The sequence below is a fragment of the Saccopteryx bilineata genome, chromosome 2 (assembly GCF_036850765.1).
Source record: "Saccopteryx bilineata isolate mSacBil1 chromosome 2, mSacBil1_pri_phased_curated, whole genome shotgun sequence".
Lineage (NCBI taxonomy): Eukaryota > Metazoa > Chordata > Mammalia > Chiroptera > Emballonuridae > Saccopteryx > Saccopteryx bilineata.
In genome coordinates, this window is record NC_089491.1 from 387,175,851 (window position 1) to 387,189,184 (window position 13,334).

The 13,334-nt window shown below is 46.2% G+C and overlaps 1 protein-coding gene across 1 annotated transcript in view; it reads right to left on the reverse strand.

Moving 5' to 3' along the window:
* PIK3R6 (phosphoinositide-3-kinase regulatory subunit 6) overlaps positions 1-13,334 on the reverse strand; it is a 52,811-nt gene that overhangs the window by 9,013 nt on the left and 30,464 nt on the right. The window contains exons 13-17 of the mRNA XM_066255540.1: positions 13,130-13,252; positions 5,535-5,645; positions 2,857-2,947; positions 2,579-2,649; positions 2,048-2,138 (exon numbers count right to left, since the gene is read on the reverse strand). Of these exons, the coding sequence (XP_066111637.1) occupies positions 2,048-2,138; positions 2,579-2,649; positions 2,857-2,947; positions 5,535-5,645; positions 13,130-13,252 (487 nt within the window). The remainder of the gene's footprint in view (positions 1-2,047; positions 2,139-2,578; positions 2,650-2,856; positions 2,948-5,534; positions 5,646-13,129; positions 13,253-13,334) is intronic.

Below are 13,334 nucleotides of genomic sequence, written 5' to 3' on the forward strand. Positions count from 1 at the left end.
GCCTAAGCTAGAGTGGGAATCTTGTGAAGGAAATAGAAGAAATACCGTTTTAACAATAAGAGCTAATATTATAATTTACTATATGCACATAAATTAATATCTTATCTCCATTTTGAAAGTGATGAAACAAGTAACCCGCCCCAGTTCACACAGTGGCAAGTGGCAAAGCTGGCTCTGAAGCCTGCTCTTCTGGTTCTGGAATCTGTGCTTGACCAACTCCGTGACCCGCTCTCGGTTAAGAACTATTGCCGAAGTCTCCCTCAGGGTGTTAAAGGCCTAGAAGAAAGGCTGTCTCCCTGTGATAGACTTTCATATGTCCTCCACAAACTCAACCTGTCTGGAAGCCATTTTACCAAGAAGTGATCAAATCAATAACCATTACTTGAGTTTCTTCTTTATGTCAGATGCCAAGAAAATTTAGGCGCGATGACACCCCTATATTAACACACATGCTTTATATGACTGATTTCACAACTGGAATGCTAGCAGAGCCACAGAGGGCTTTAGAGACAGAGCGGTGACTCATCATTGGATGAGAGAGGAAGGAGGGATCAGAGACATTCCTTGTAGGCTGCCAGGCTGGCTAATGTGTATTTTCATTCTGTATTTCTTCTGGAACATTCCAGATCCAGATCCATTCACTCTTTCTTTTCCTTTTCTTTTTCTTTCTTTCTTTTTTTTTGTATTTTTCTGAAGTTAGAATCAGGGAGGCAGTCAGACAGACAGACTCCCACATGTGCCTGACTGGGATCCACCCGGCATGTCCACCAGGGGGCGACGCTCTGCTGCTCTAGGGCATTGCTCTTTTGTGGCCGGAGCCATTCTAGCACCTGAGGCAGAGGCCATGGGGCCATCCTCAGTGCCCAGGCCAACTTTGCTCCAATGGAGCCTTGGCTGCGGGAGGGGAAGAGAGAGACAGAGAGGAAGGAGAGGGGGAGGGATGGAGAAGCAGATGGGCGCTTCTCCTGTATGCCCTGACCGGAACCCGGGACTTCCACATGCAGGGCCAACGCTCTATCGCTGAGCCAATTGGCCAGGGCCAATCATTCATTCTTTTTAAAACATTGGGGGGGGGGGTGAAAAGTAGTGCTTCATTTATTCAGTAAATGTATTGAGCACCTACTATGTGCCAGGACATGTATAAGACACTGGGTAGTGAATAAGAAACATTTCTCCTGGGTAGACTTTCTTGTTTGCTCTGAAAAGATCTACCAGCATCTGTGGGTCACATCCCTTGAGCCTGGTCTGTTGGGATTTGGCAATTGCAGAGGAAGTGGGGAGGCACATGATGGAGGGGAACACAGGCTCTTGTGCGAGAGGTGACCTTGGACAAGTTACTTTCTCTCCTTCAGCTTTCTCTTCCCCTCCAGTCAAAAGTGGCTAATGCTAATAATACCAATCTCATAGGGTTAATATGCTTAAAAGAGTTAATACGTTTGACAATGGGTATAACGGTTAGTAATACACATTACCAACGTTCTCATTACTCCAGAAGATCAGAGAGCTAGCAGAAATAGCTCACATTTATAGTTTTGCATATAATTATATGCACATAAATTGGTAACTTTTGTCATCTCAGTTTTAGATTTAGGTAATTAGATGATTATCTTATTATCTAACACATATCTAGAATGATATAATTAGCCAGAATTAGGTAATTTGGATTAGTAGTGCCTTTTGTGAACCGGAGAGTACCTGCCCAATGCACCGGGGTGCAAAACAAACGTTTCCAAACAGAACTGCAGCCCTAGGGCAGAGGCGGGGCCGCGGCAGCCCTCCCTGCGGGCCCTGCACCTCCACCAGCTCAGAGGTGCAGTCTGAGGCCACAGCACCTGTCACTCAGTAGGAAGCATCAGGGGGTAGGGACGTGCTTCCCCCGGGCAGCTTGGTGCCCAGCTCTGGGCCCAGCATGAGTAGGCGCTCAACCTTGTTCAGGGATCCCAGGGATGGGGCAGGAGGCCTCCTTCCCCTGGCTCACTCGACCCTCTCTCCTTCTCCCCTTCCTGTCCCTTTGCTCTCTGTCTGCTCTGCTTCCCCAACTCCTCACCTTCAGTGCCAGCGGCTGGAAGGGTCTTTAGGACCAGCCCAGTGGCCCTCAGGGAAACGGTAACCTCCTGGGTCCGGTGGCTGAGCAGGGCCTGGGGAGGGAGATGCAGGCACAGGTGGGGGTCCTCAGGACAACCCTGTCCCCACACATCCTCACATCAACAGTCTCGGCCCCCAGAGCCTCGTCTGCGTCACTGACGTCCAATAATGGGGTATGGGAAAGGGACTAGGGCACGCTTAGCCCCAGGGAGTGTGCACAGTCTTCTAGGCTCAAAGGACTTCGTCTCCAGTGCCTCTGGGCCCACGAAGTAATGAGGGGACTTTTGAGAAAGGGGACATGCCGCTTGTTCCTTAAATCAGATCCCCCCTTGTCGACATGTGAAGCCATCTGTGACCCTCCCATCCCTACAAAAGGCTGAGGGAGTGACCAGAAAAGGGCAAAAGTGTCCTCGGGCTCCACAGGCTTTCCCCTACATGTCCCCGAAACCTGCTTCCACCCAGCTGCACCTCCTGGCCACTCTGTGACACTGACCTTCCTGTAGCACAGGGAGAGCTCAGCCCCGAGGGCCTCTGCCGGGCCCCTCCTCCGGGGGGAGAAGCCATCTGAGGGGGAAGGAGAAGCTGCTAGAGCCTCCGGGGCCCACGAGCCCACCCCTTGTCAGGCTGGGCTTCCATCGGGGCGAGCTCACAGGGAGCCTGGGTTACCCGGTCACCGTGTCCCCAGCGGAGAACGGCGAGGGGGGCTTTTGGAGGACGGGGCCTGGGGAAGCTGAGTCGGGTGAGCTTTGGACAAGGGGAGCAGATGCTCACCTTTGGGGAGTCTGGAGTCTTGGATCTTCACCTTCAGCTCGGTGAGGAAAATGTCCTCTGCAGAGTCTTGGCTCCGGTCACTGAAGAAGATCTGGAGAGATGGAGGGAGGGAGAGAAAGGGGGAGGGAAGGAGGGAGGGAAGGAGAGAGGGAAGGAGAGAAGGAAGGAGTGGGGGAGAAAGGGAGGGAGCGAAGAAGGGAAGGAAGGAGGGAGGGAGGGAGGGAGGGAGGGAAGGAAGGAGGGAAGGAGGGAGGGAGGGAGAGAAGGAGGGAAGGAGGGAAGGAGGGAGAGAGGGAAGAAGGGAAGGAGGGAGGGAAGGAGGGAGGGAGGGAGGGAGGGAGGGAAGGAGGAAAGGAGGGAAGGAAGGAGGGAGGGAGAAAGGAAGGGAGCGAAGGAGGGAAGGAGGGAAGGAGGGAAGGAGGGAGGGAGGGAGAAAGGGAGGGAGCGAAGGAGGGAAGGAGGGAAGGAGGGAGGGAGGGAGAGAAGGAGGGAAGGAGGGAAGGAGGGAAGGAGGGAGAGAGGGAAGAAGGGAAGGAGGGAGGGAAGGAGGGAGGGAGGGAGGGAGGGAGAGAAGGAGGAAAGGAGGGAAGGAAGGAGGGAGGGAGAAAGGAAGGGAGCGAAGGAGGGAAGGAGGGAAGGAGGGAGGGAGGGAGAAAGGGAGGGAGCGAAGGAGGGAAGGAGGGAAGGAGGGAGAGAGGGAAGAAGGGAGGGAGGGAGGGAAGGAGGGAGGGAGAGAAAGGGAGGGAGGGAGGGAAGGAAGGAGGGAAGGAGGGAAGGAGGGAGGGAGGGGGGAGGGAGGGAGAGAGAAAGGGAGAGAGGGAAGGAGGGAGGGAGAGAAAGAGGGAGGGAGGGAAGAGGTGAGAGAAGGCCGGCTCTACCAGAGGCAGCTCCCCCTGCAACCCCAGAGCCGCCAGGGCCCCCTGCCCCCCCGCCAGTGCTAGACTCTGAGCCGCACCCAGGGATTACCTGGACATGACTCTGCCCGTCTATCTACCCACATATCATAGGTACGGACAATATGATATATTTACACATAGCGGAGGAAAGTACTGAAACCCAGGCCAGCTGTAACCACTACTAATGGGGATCGCAGGAAAAAGGGACAAAATTCACGTAAGGGAGGGCAAGAAAGTCTCCTGTGGACGCCTTAGGGGAGGAGGAAAGGGGGAGGGCCAGAAAAGAGACTTGAAGGTCCTGGATGTGCACAAAGCCCGGTGCTGCCACTGAATGCTGGAGGGAACTGGGGGGGGGGGGCTCCTGAGGGAAGAACGACAGAGAAGAGGGGGAGGCAAGGTGTGGACAGGGCAAGAGGGAGGATGTTGGAACAACCGGGAAGAGTGGCCACACGCTTCTCAACAGAATAGGGACAGAGAGAGAAAAAAGTGGCCACCAGAAGCCAGGAGCTGGCGGGCACTTTCAGTGAGGTCTCGGTGTCCTGTTGAGCATAAGTAGTTTCACAGATGCCGACACGGTTAGGCAAGGCTACTGTGGGACCGCGATGGGTCGGGACAGAAACCAGACTGCGCTGCTACAACGTCTGAACGCGGGCAGCAGTGGGGACACCTGCAGGCCACCTCCCTTGCCCGCCCATCCCAGCCAATCACGAGCAGCTGCTGCTTCTCAAAGCACAGTGAAAGCTACTGAGACGCCCAGTCGCAGAATCATTCCTGCTTCCTGCCAGCATTTGATCCAGAGCAAAGTCCTGCTTTTTGGAGCCTTCTCCAAAATCACCCAGCAGGAGGCCAGATCCTATAACTTCTTTCTAACAGTCTCTTCCCAAGGCGCCTCACGGTTCTCCTCCAGGTGTGAGGTCCCCTCGCTGCAGGAAGTCAGGAAACACCAGCCGGGGCCTCCGGCTGAAGGGCAGCGGCAGCTTCCTAACCTTCCATTTTTAGTCGCTTGCGTTGCTGGATGTGTAATTCCCTTCATCAGGGACCTTGGAGAGGTTTTTATATATTTATTTATTTTTCATTTGTCTATGCTGTGTTGCTTTGGTTTGTACTCTGAAAACCAAGGAAAAGGCCTAAATTTCTCATGTAGGTCAAAATCAGGAAGGCAATAAAGAGAAGGAAGAGTGAAAAACAAGAATTCAGGCTTGACCCGTGGTGGTGCCGTGGATAGAGCATCGACATGGGACACTGAGGTCCCAGGTTCGAAACACGAAGGTCACTGGTTTGAGCGTGGGCTCTTCCAGCTTAAGTGCAGGCTTGCTGGTTGAGTGTGGGATCCTAGACGTGACCCCATGGTCACTGGCTTGAGGCCAAGGTTGCTGGCTTGAGCAAGGGGTCACCGGCTTGGCTGGAGCGCCCCCAGGGTCAAGGCATGTACGAGGAGCAATCAGTGAACAACGAAGGTGCCGCAACTATGAGCTGATGCTTCTTATCTTTCTCACTTCCTGTCTGTCTGTCTCTCTTGCAAAATAAATATAATAAAAAACAGAAAACAAGAATTCAGTAAGAGAAGACAGGAAGCTAGAGGCAGAGGAGGCCATTAGAAATCAGTCCATAGTTGCTCACAGAAACCCAGAGATTAAGAAGACAAAATTAACAGCCGAGAGTCTCGGAGTGACTTTTGCTCTGGTGACCTGGCTTTCCCCAGAGCCAGAGTATTCAGGCTGTGGGGCCCTGGGGTCCAGCTGGCTGCCATGGTATCTCTGGAGCCCCGGGTGGAAAGCTTACCTTGACTGTGTAGACCTGGAAATAGACGGGCTGGGTACCCATGCGGACGTAGTAAGTGATGACATCCAGGAGGAAGGGGTCTACAGCCCGGGCTGTGTGCAGGGCGGGAGGCTGTGGGGGAGACAGAATGCTTTCGGTTGCCTCCTTCCACGCTACTGTGCAAGCTGCCACCTTCTTAACAGAGAAACTCCAGGGCCCCCACGGAACTGCCGTGACGCACTAACCTCTGCTCTTTCAGCGCAGGCCAAGCCTTTCCTTCTACTCAATTTCCACTCCCTGTCAAAATACACCTGGCGCAAGGCCCATCTCCCCAGGGACTCTGACTCATTTTAATCACACGAAGACATATTGGGCACCTCCTTGTGTAAAGCACTGTGCTGGGTGCTTGGAGTAGACAAGATGCTTAAAAATATAACTAATGACGAGAGAATATGAACTGGGTTCTAGGTTTGGAATAGCTGCTCGTTAACCTTGGGCATGAGAGGTTGAACCAGATGATCTGATGTCTCTTTCAGTTTTTATGGTATCTGAATATATTAATAAATGAATTAATTTTTACATGTTATTGGAGAAGACTTGTGACATGTCCAACAGGCTTTCCTACCCTATATATATTTCTAAAGCATAATAATTGGGTATTTTAGGTAAGTAAAACAGAATGTCTACATAGAATCTGATAGTACCAGAGTTGGAAAGAGGCTCAGAGTTGATCTAATCCATCTTATATATGATCCTATGATATCTCTTCTTCTTTTTTTATTTTTTTTACAGAGACAGAGTGAGAGTCAGAGAGAGAGATAGGTAGGGACAGACAGACAGGAAGGGAGAGAGATGAGAAGCATCAATCATCAGTTTTTCGTTGCGAGACCTTAGTTATTCATTGATTGCTTTTTCATGTGCCTTGACCGTGGGCCTTCAACAGACCGAGTAACCCCTTGCTTGAGCCAGCAACCTTGAGTCCAAGCTGGTGAGCTTTTTGCTCAAACCAGATGAGCCCGCGCTAAAGCTGGCGACCTCGGGGTCTCGAACCTGGGTCCTCCGCATCCCAGTCCAATGCTCTATCCACTGCGCCACTGCCAGGTCAGACGATATCTCTTCTGATTCTCACATATGGTTTATTCAAATGCTGTTCTCTTCAGAAAGGTCATGCTGAAGAACTATGAACTTATTCTAATAATGCTACATTGCTTACACTGCTTCCAGTCTCTTCCTGTGGAAACTGCTTTTTGAGTAAGTGTAAGGCCATACAAATTGTTAATTACAAGGGGAAGGAGAGAAGGGAAAAACCAAAATCTTCTATGTCTTCTGACAGGGAAAAATGCTACCAATAAAGACACATAAATGAGACCTACATCCAATGTCCCTCCTGTAATATCCTCCAAGTTTTGAGGAAAAAGTATTTTCATACCCAGCTAAACAGCCTTTCATGTATATGCAGACATTTTCAGAAAATCAATCATTCAGAAAACATGCCTCCCCCAACATCTTTATTCAAATAAAAGATAGAAGAAGGCATCCAAATCAACCATGCAACAAATCAGAATGGAGAGCACAGTCAAGCGGCAAGTTTGAAAATAAATATGTATATATGTTGGGCCACAAAGACAATATCAGCAAATTTAGAAAAATTGAAATTGTACCAAGCATATTTTCTGATCATAAAGCCTTGAAACTAGAATTCAACTGCAAAAAAGAGGGGGAAAAACCCACAAAATGTGGAACTAAACAACATACTTCTAATAAAATGAATGGGTCAAAGAAGAAATAAGCGCAGAAGATCATAAGATATATACAGACAAATGAAAATGAAATACGACATATCAGCAATCTCTGGATGCAGCAAAAGCAGTAATAAGAGGATAAGTTCAATATCACTTCAGGCCTATATGACAAACAAGAGAGAGCCGAAGTAAACCACTTAACTTCACAACTTAAGGAACTAGAAAAAGAAGAACAAAGACAAACCAAAACACCAGTCGAAGAAAGGAGATATAAAATCAGAGCAGAAATAAATGAAATAGAGAACAGAAAAACTATAGAAAAAATCAATAAAACAAGGAGCTGGTTCATTTGAAAAAGATCAACAAAATTGACAAACCCTTGGCAAGACTCACCAAGGAAAAAAGACACAGGACTCAAATAAATAAAATCCAAAATGAAAGAGGAGAGATCACCACAGACATCATAGAATATACAAAGAATTATTGTAGAATACTATGAAAAATTATATGCCACCAATACAACAATCTAGAAGAAATGGATAAATTCCTAGAACAATACAACCTTCCTAGACTGAGTCATGAAGAAGCAGAAAGCCTAAACAGACCAATTCAGCAGGGAGGAAATAGAAAAAACTATTAAAAACCTCCCCAAAAATAAAAGTCCAGGCCCAGACGGTTATACTAGTGAATTCTATCAAACATTCAAAGAAGACTTGGTTCCTATTCTACCTCAAAGTCTTCCAAAAAATTGAAGAAGAAGCAATACTTCCAAACACATTTTATGAGGCCAACCATAACCCTCATACCAAAACCTGGCAAGGATGGCACAAAGAAAGAAAACTACAGACCAATATCTCTAATGAATACAGATGCTAAAATACTAAACAAAATACTGGCAAACCGAATACAACAACATATTAAAAAAATAATACATCATGATCAAGTGGGATTCATCCCAGAATCTCAAGGATGGTTCAACATACGCAAAACGGTTAACGTAATACACCATATCAACAAAACAAAGAACAAAAACCTACATGATCTTATCAATAGATGCAGAAAGGCCTTTGATGAAAATACAACACAACTTTTATGTTTAAGACTCTCAACAAAATGGGTATAGAAGGAAAATATCTCAACATGATAAAGGCCATATATGATAAAACCATCAGCCAACATCCTATTAAATGGCATAAAACTGAGGACTTTCTACCTTAAATCAGGAACAAGACAGGGTTGTCACTCTCTCCACTCTTATTCTAACGTGGTGCTAGAAGTTCTGGCCAGAGCAATCAGACAAGACAAAGAAATAAAAGGCATCCATATCGGAAAAGAAGAAAGTAAAGCTATCACTTTTTTGCTGATGATATGATCCTATACATCGAAAACCCGAAGGACTCCACAAAAAGATTATTAGAAACAATAAACCAATACAGTAAGTCGCAGGATACAAAATTAACATACAAAAGTCCATAGCCTTTCTATATGCCAACAATGAAATATTAGAAAACGAACTCAAAAAATAATCCCCTTCACGATTGCAACAACAAAAAAATAAAATACCAAGGAATAAACATAACAAAGAACGTAAAAAACCTATATAATGAAAATTACAAAGCATTGTTAAGGGAATCGAAAAAGATACAATGCAGATGGAAAAATATTCCTTGTTCTTGGATAGGAAGAATAAATATAATCAAAATGGCCATATTACCCAAAGCAATATACAAATTTAATGCAATTCCCATCAAAATCCCTATGAGATTTTTTAAAGAAATGGAACCAAAAAATCATTCAGATTTATATGGAACTATAAAAACACCGAATAGCCAAAACAATCCTAAGGAAAAGAATGAAGCTGGGGGCATTACAATACCTGACTTTAAACTATATTATAGGGCCACGATAATCAAAACAGCATGGTATTGGCAGAAAAATAGACACTCAGACCAATGGAACAGAATAGAAAGCCCAGAAAATAAAACCACATATATATGGTCAAATAATCTTTTGATAAAGGGGCAACAACACACAATGGAGAAAAGAAAGCCTCTTCAACAAATGGTGTTGGGAAAACTGGAAAGCCACATGCAAAAGAATGAAACTCGACTACAGCCTGTCCCCGTGTACTAAAATTAATTCAAAATGGATCAAAGACCTAAATATAAGACCTGAAACAATAAAGTACATAGAAGAAGACATAGGTACTAAAATCATGGACCTGGGTTTTTAAAGAACAATTTTATGAACTTGACTCCAATGGCAAGAGAAGTGAAGGCAAAGATAAATGAATGGGACTACATCAGAATTAAAAGTTTTTGCTCAGCAAGAGAAACTGATATCAAAATAAACAGACAGCCAACTAAATGGAAATGACTATTTTCAAACAACAGCTCAGATAAGGGCGCTAATATCCAAAAATATCACAAAGACCTCATAAAACTCAACAACAAACAGAACAAACAATCCCAGTTAAAAAAATGGAAGAGGAACATGAACAGACACTTCTCCCAGGAAGAATACAAATGGCCAACAGATATTTGAAAAGATGCTTCATCTTCATTAGTTATTAGAGAAATGCCCCCCAAATTTCAAAACTACAATGAAGATACCACCTCACACCTGTTAGATTAGCTATTATCAACAAGACGGGTAATAGCAAATTGTTGGAGAGGCTGTTAGGAGAAAAAGGAACCCTCATTCACTGTTGGTGGGAATGTAAAGTAGTACAACCATTATGGAGAAAGTATGGTGGTCTCCTCAAAAAACTGAAAATAGAACTACCTTATGACCCCAGCAATCCCTCTACTGGGTATATACCCCCAAAACTCAAGAAAATTGATACGTCGATAGGACAATGGCAGCCCCATGTTCATTGCAGCACTGTTCACAGGTGGCCAAGACATGGAAACACCAAAAAACCCTTCAATAGAAGACCTGGATAAAGAAGATGTGGCACATATACACTATGGAATACTACTCAGCCATAAGAAATGATGACATCAGATCATTTACGCAAAATGTTGGGATCTCTGATAACATTCTACGCGAGTGAAATAATGTAAATCAAGAAAAAAAACGAACACTACATGATTCCATACATTGGGGAACATAAAAAATGAGTACTAAGAGGACATGGACAAAAGAGTGTGGTGGTACCAGGGTGGGGGAGGGGAGGACATGGGAGAGACGGGAGGGAGAGAGTTAGGGGAGGGGGAGGGGCACAGAGCAACTAGATAGAGGGTGACTGGAGGACAATTTGACTTTGGGGCGAGGGCGTAGCCACACATAATTTAATGACAAAATAACCTAGACATGATTTCTTTGAATATATGTACCCTGATTTATTAATGTCATCCCATTACCATTAATAAAAATTTATTTAAAAAAATAAATATGTATAAATCAGTTGGTTCCTTTTATACTAGTAGTAACTACTACTGCCCAAAACTAATGGGAGAAAGATACCATCCACAACTGCAAGAAAAAACTATTGAACGTGAGGACAAATTGAGCAAGGAATGGGTAAAATCTATATGTTGCAAAGTGTACAACTATCCTGAGGAATATACAAGAAAAATTTAATAAATAAAGAGTTATACCACGGTCCCAGAGAGGGTGATTTAATATGCTAACAATGCTAATTCTCCTCCAACTTTCAATCAAAACAAAATGAAAACAAAATTCTACAATTTAACTGGAAACAAACATAAATAAGCACATTTTGAAAAGTTTTTAAAAAGAAAAAAAGTAACGGGTAGGCTTATCCTGACAGCTATTAAAATATAAAAGTGCTGAAGTGTACAGAATTGAATAGATCAATGGTAAAGGAAAGGTATACAGAAATCAACTCAAGCATATGTTAGAATTCACTGGATGATAAAAGTGGTATTTCAAATTGATGGGGCAAGACGGTCCATGCAATAAATAGCATAGGAAAACTGGCTAAACGTTTGGAACCAATAAAATTACAAACTTCCCGCTTCCCACTGAAACTAACTGCAGATAGGTTATTTAAATGTAAAAGTTGAGATGTTAAAAGTGTGAGAGTAAATTATCAGTAAATATTAATTAATCTTGGATATAATTTAATCAGTAGAGAAGTCCTTTCAAAGCATAGAAGTGCTATGTACGACAACATAAAAATGTTAAAACTTCTGAAGATCAAAAAACACTATTGATACAATCGATGGGCAAATAGCAACGTGGAAGAAAATGTCTGCGACACACATGACCGCAGAAAGGATGAGACTCTCTTAACGTAGCAAGGCCTTTTCAAATCAGTAGAAGAGTGGCTTCCTTCTCACCGCTGGCCGGGGTGTAGGGTGGCCCTAGGTCTGTGTTTAAGAGACCGTGTTCTGGAATCAAGCTGCCTGATTCCAAGTGGGACCCTACCGCTCATTTTGTTACTTTGGGCAGGCTACCTAATCTCTTTGTACCTCTGCTGCCTGTTCTGTAACAGGGGGATATGGAGACAATAGCACCTGCCAGCAGGAGTTCCTGCTTGGGAGGGGTGCTGTGTGTTTCGTGCTTAGAGCAGCTCGGGGCACATCCAAGTGTTTGGGAAGCATTAGCTATTCTAAGCACAGAGAAACCATCCCAGGAAACTCACAAGAGGAAGAATGTAATTGGCTTCCACACTCAGGAAAGGATGTTTTACTTCATCTTTTCCACAGTGGTTTTGTCCAAAATACAGTTAACCCTCAGTATCTATGCGGATTCGGTTCCAGGACCCTTGTGGGAATGGACCCCTGAGGGAGATGCTCACATGTCCCTTATAGAAAGGGGCCTGGGCCTGACCTGTGGTGGCGCAGTGGATCAGGCGTTGACCTGGCACGCTGAGGTCGCCGGTTCAAAACCCTGGGCTTGCCTGGTCAAGGTACATATGGGAGTGTCTTGACTGCTCCTCCCTCCTTCTCTCTCTCTCTCTCTCTCTCTCTCTCTCTGTCTTCTCTAAAATGAATAAAAAAATTAAGAAAGTAGTCTGGTATTTGGCTGTAACCTACTCACAATCTCCTGTATATTTTACTTTTATTTATTTATTTATTTATTTTTGTATTTTTCTGAAGCTGGAAACGGGGAGAGACAATCAGACAGACTCCCGCATGCGCCCAACCGGGATCCACCCGGCACGCCCACCAGGGGCGAAGCTCTGCCCACCAGGGGGGATGCTCTGCCCCTCCGGGGCGTCGCTCTGCAGCGACCAGAGCCACTCCAGCGCCTGGGGCAGAGGCCAAGGAGCCATCCCCAGCGCCTGGGCCATCTTTGCTCCAATGGAGCCTCGGCTGCGGGAGGGAAAGAGAGAGACAGAGAGGAAGGAGGGGGGGGGGTGGAGAAGCAAATGGGCGCTTCTCCTATGTGCCCTGGCCGGGAATCGAACCCGGGTCCCCTGCACGCCAGGCCGATGCTCTACCGCTGAGCCAACCAGCCAGGGCTCTCCTGTATATTTTAAATCATCTCTAGATGACTTATAATACCTAGTAGTACAATGGAAATGCTACATACATAGTCATCAGACTGTATTATTTAGGGAACAATGACAAGAAAGAAAGAGTTTGTCCATGTTCGGTACAGACATAACCACTAGGTCTAACGACATAGTAAACATCAGCATCAGTGTAATTTGTTTCTGAATTGTTTTCCATCCCAGGAGCGGATGTAGAACCCGTGGATAAGGCGGACTGTCGTGCCTGCTAGGTGCTCTGAGTGAATCCCAACCACTAGTGGTTAGGGTTCTCTCCTTGATTCCTCTCCTGCCTCCTCCAACCGTGGGGCCCCCTGGACTGACTCTTGAGGTCAAGGATTGAGAGTAATATCTGAAATGGCCTCCTCTTCCCTCCCTCCATCCCACCCTGCGACCCTCGCTGCCCCTACCATCTCTGCCAGCTTCTGGATGGCGGGGCACAGGGTGTTGATGGTGCTCTCGTACCAGGGGTCTGCGCGGCCCAGGAATGCGGCCAGCTCCCCGAGCTCCGAGTGCCTGCGGGACGCGGGCTTCTGAGGACAAAGGGACGAGGCCGCGCAGTCAGCTCGGTCTCGTTCACACCCTCTCTGGCCGGAGGGTCCCCAGGTACCAGTC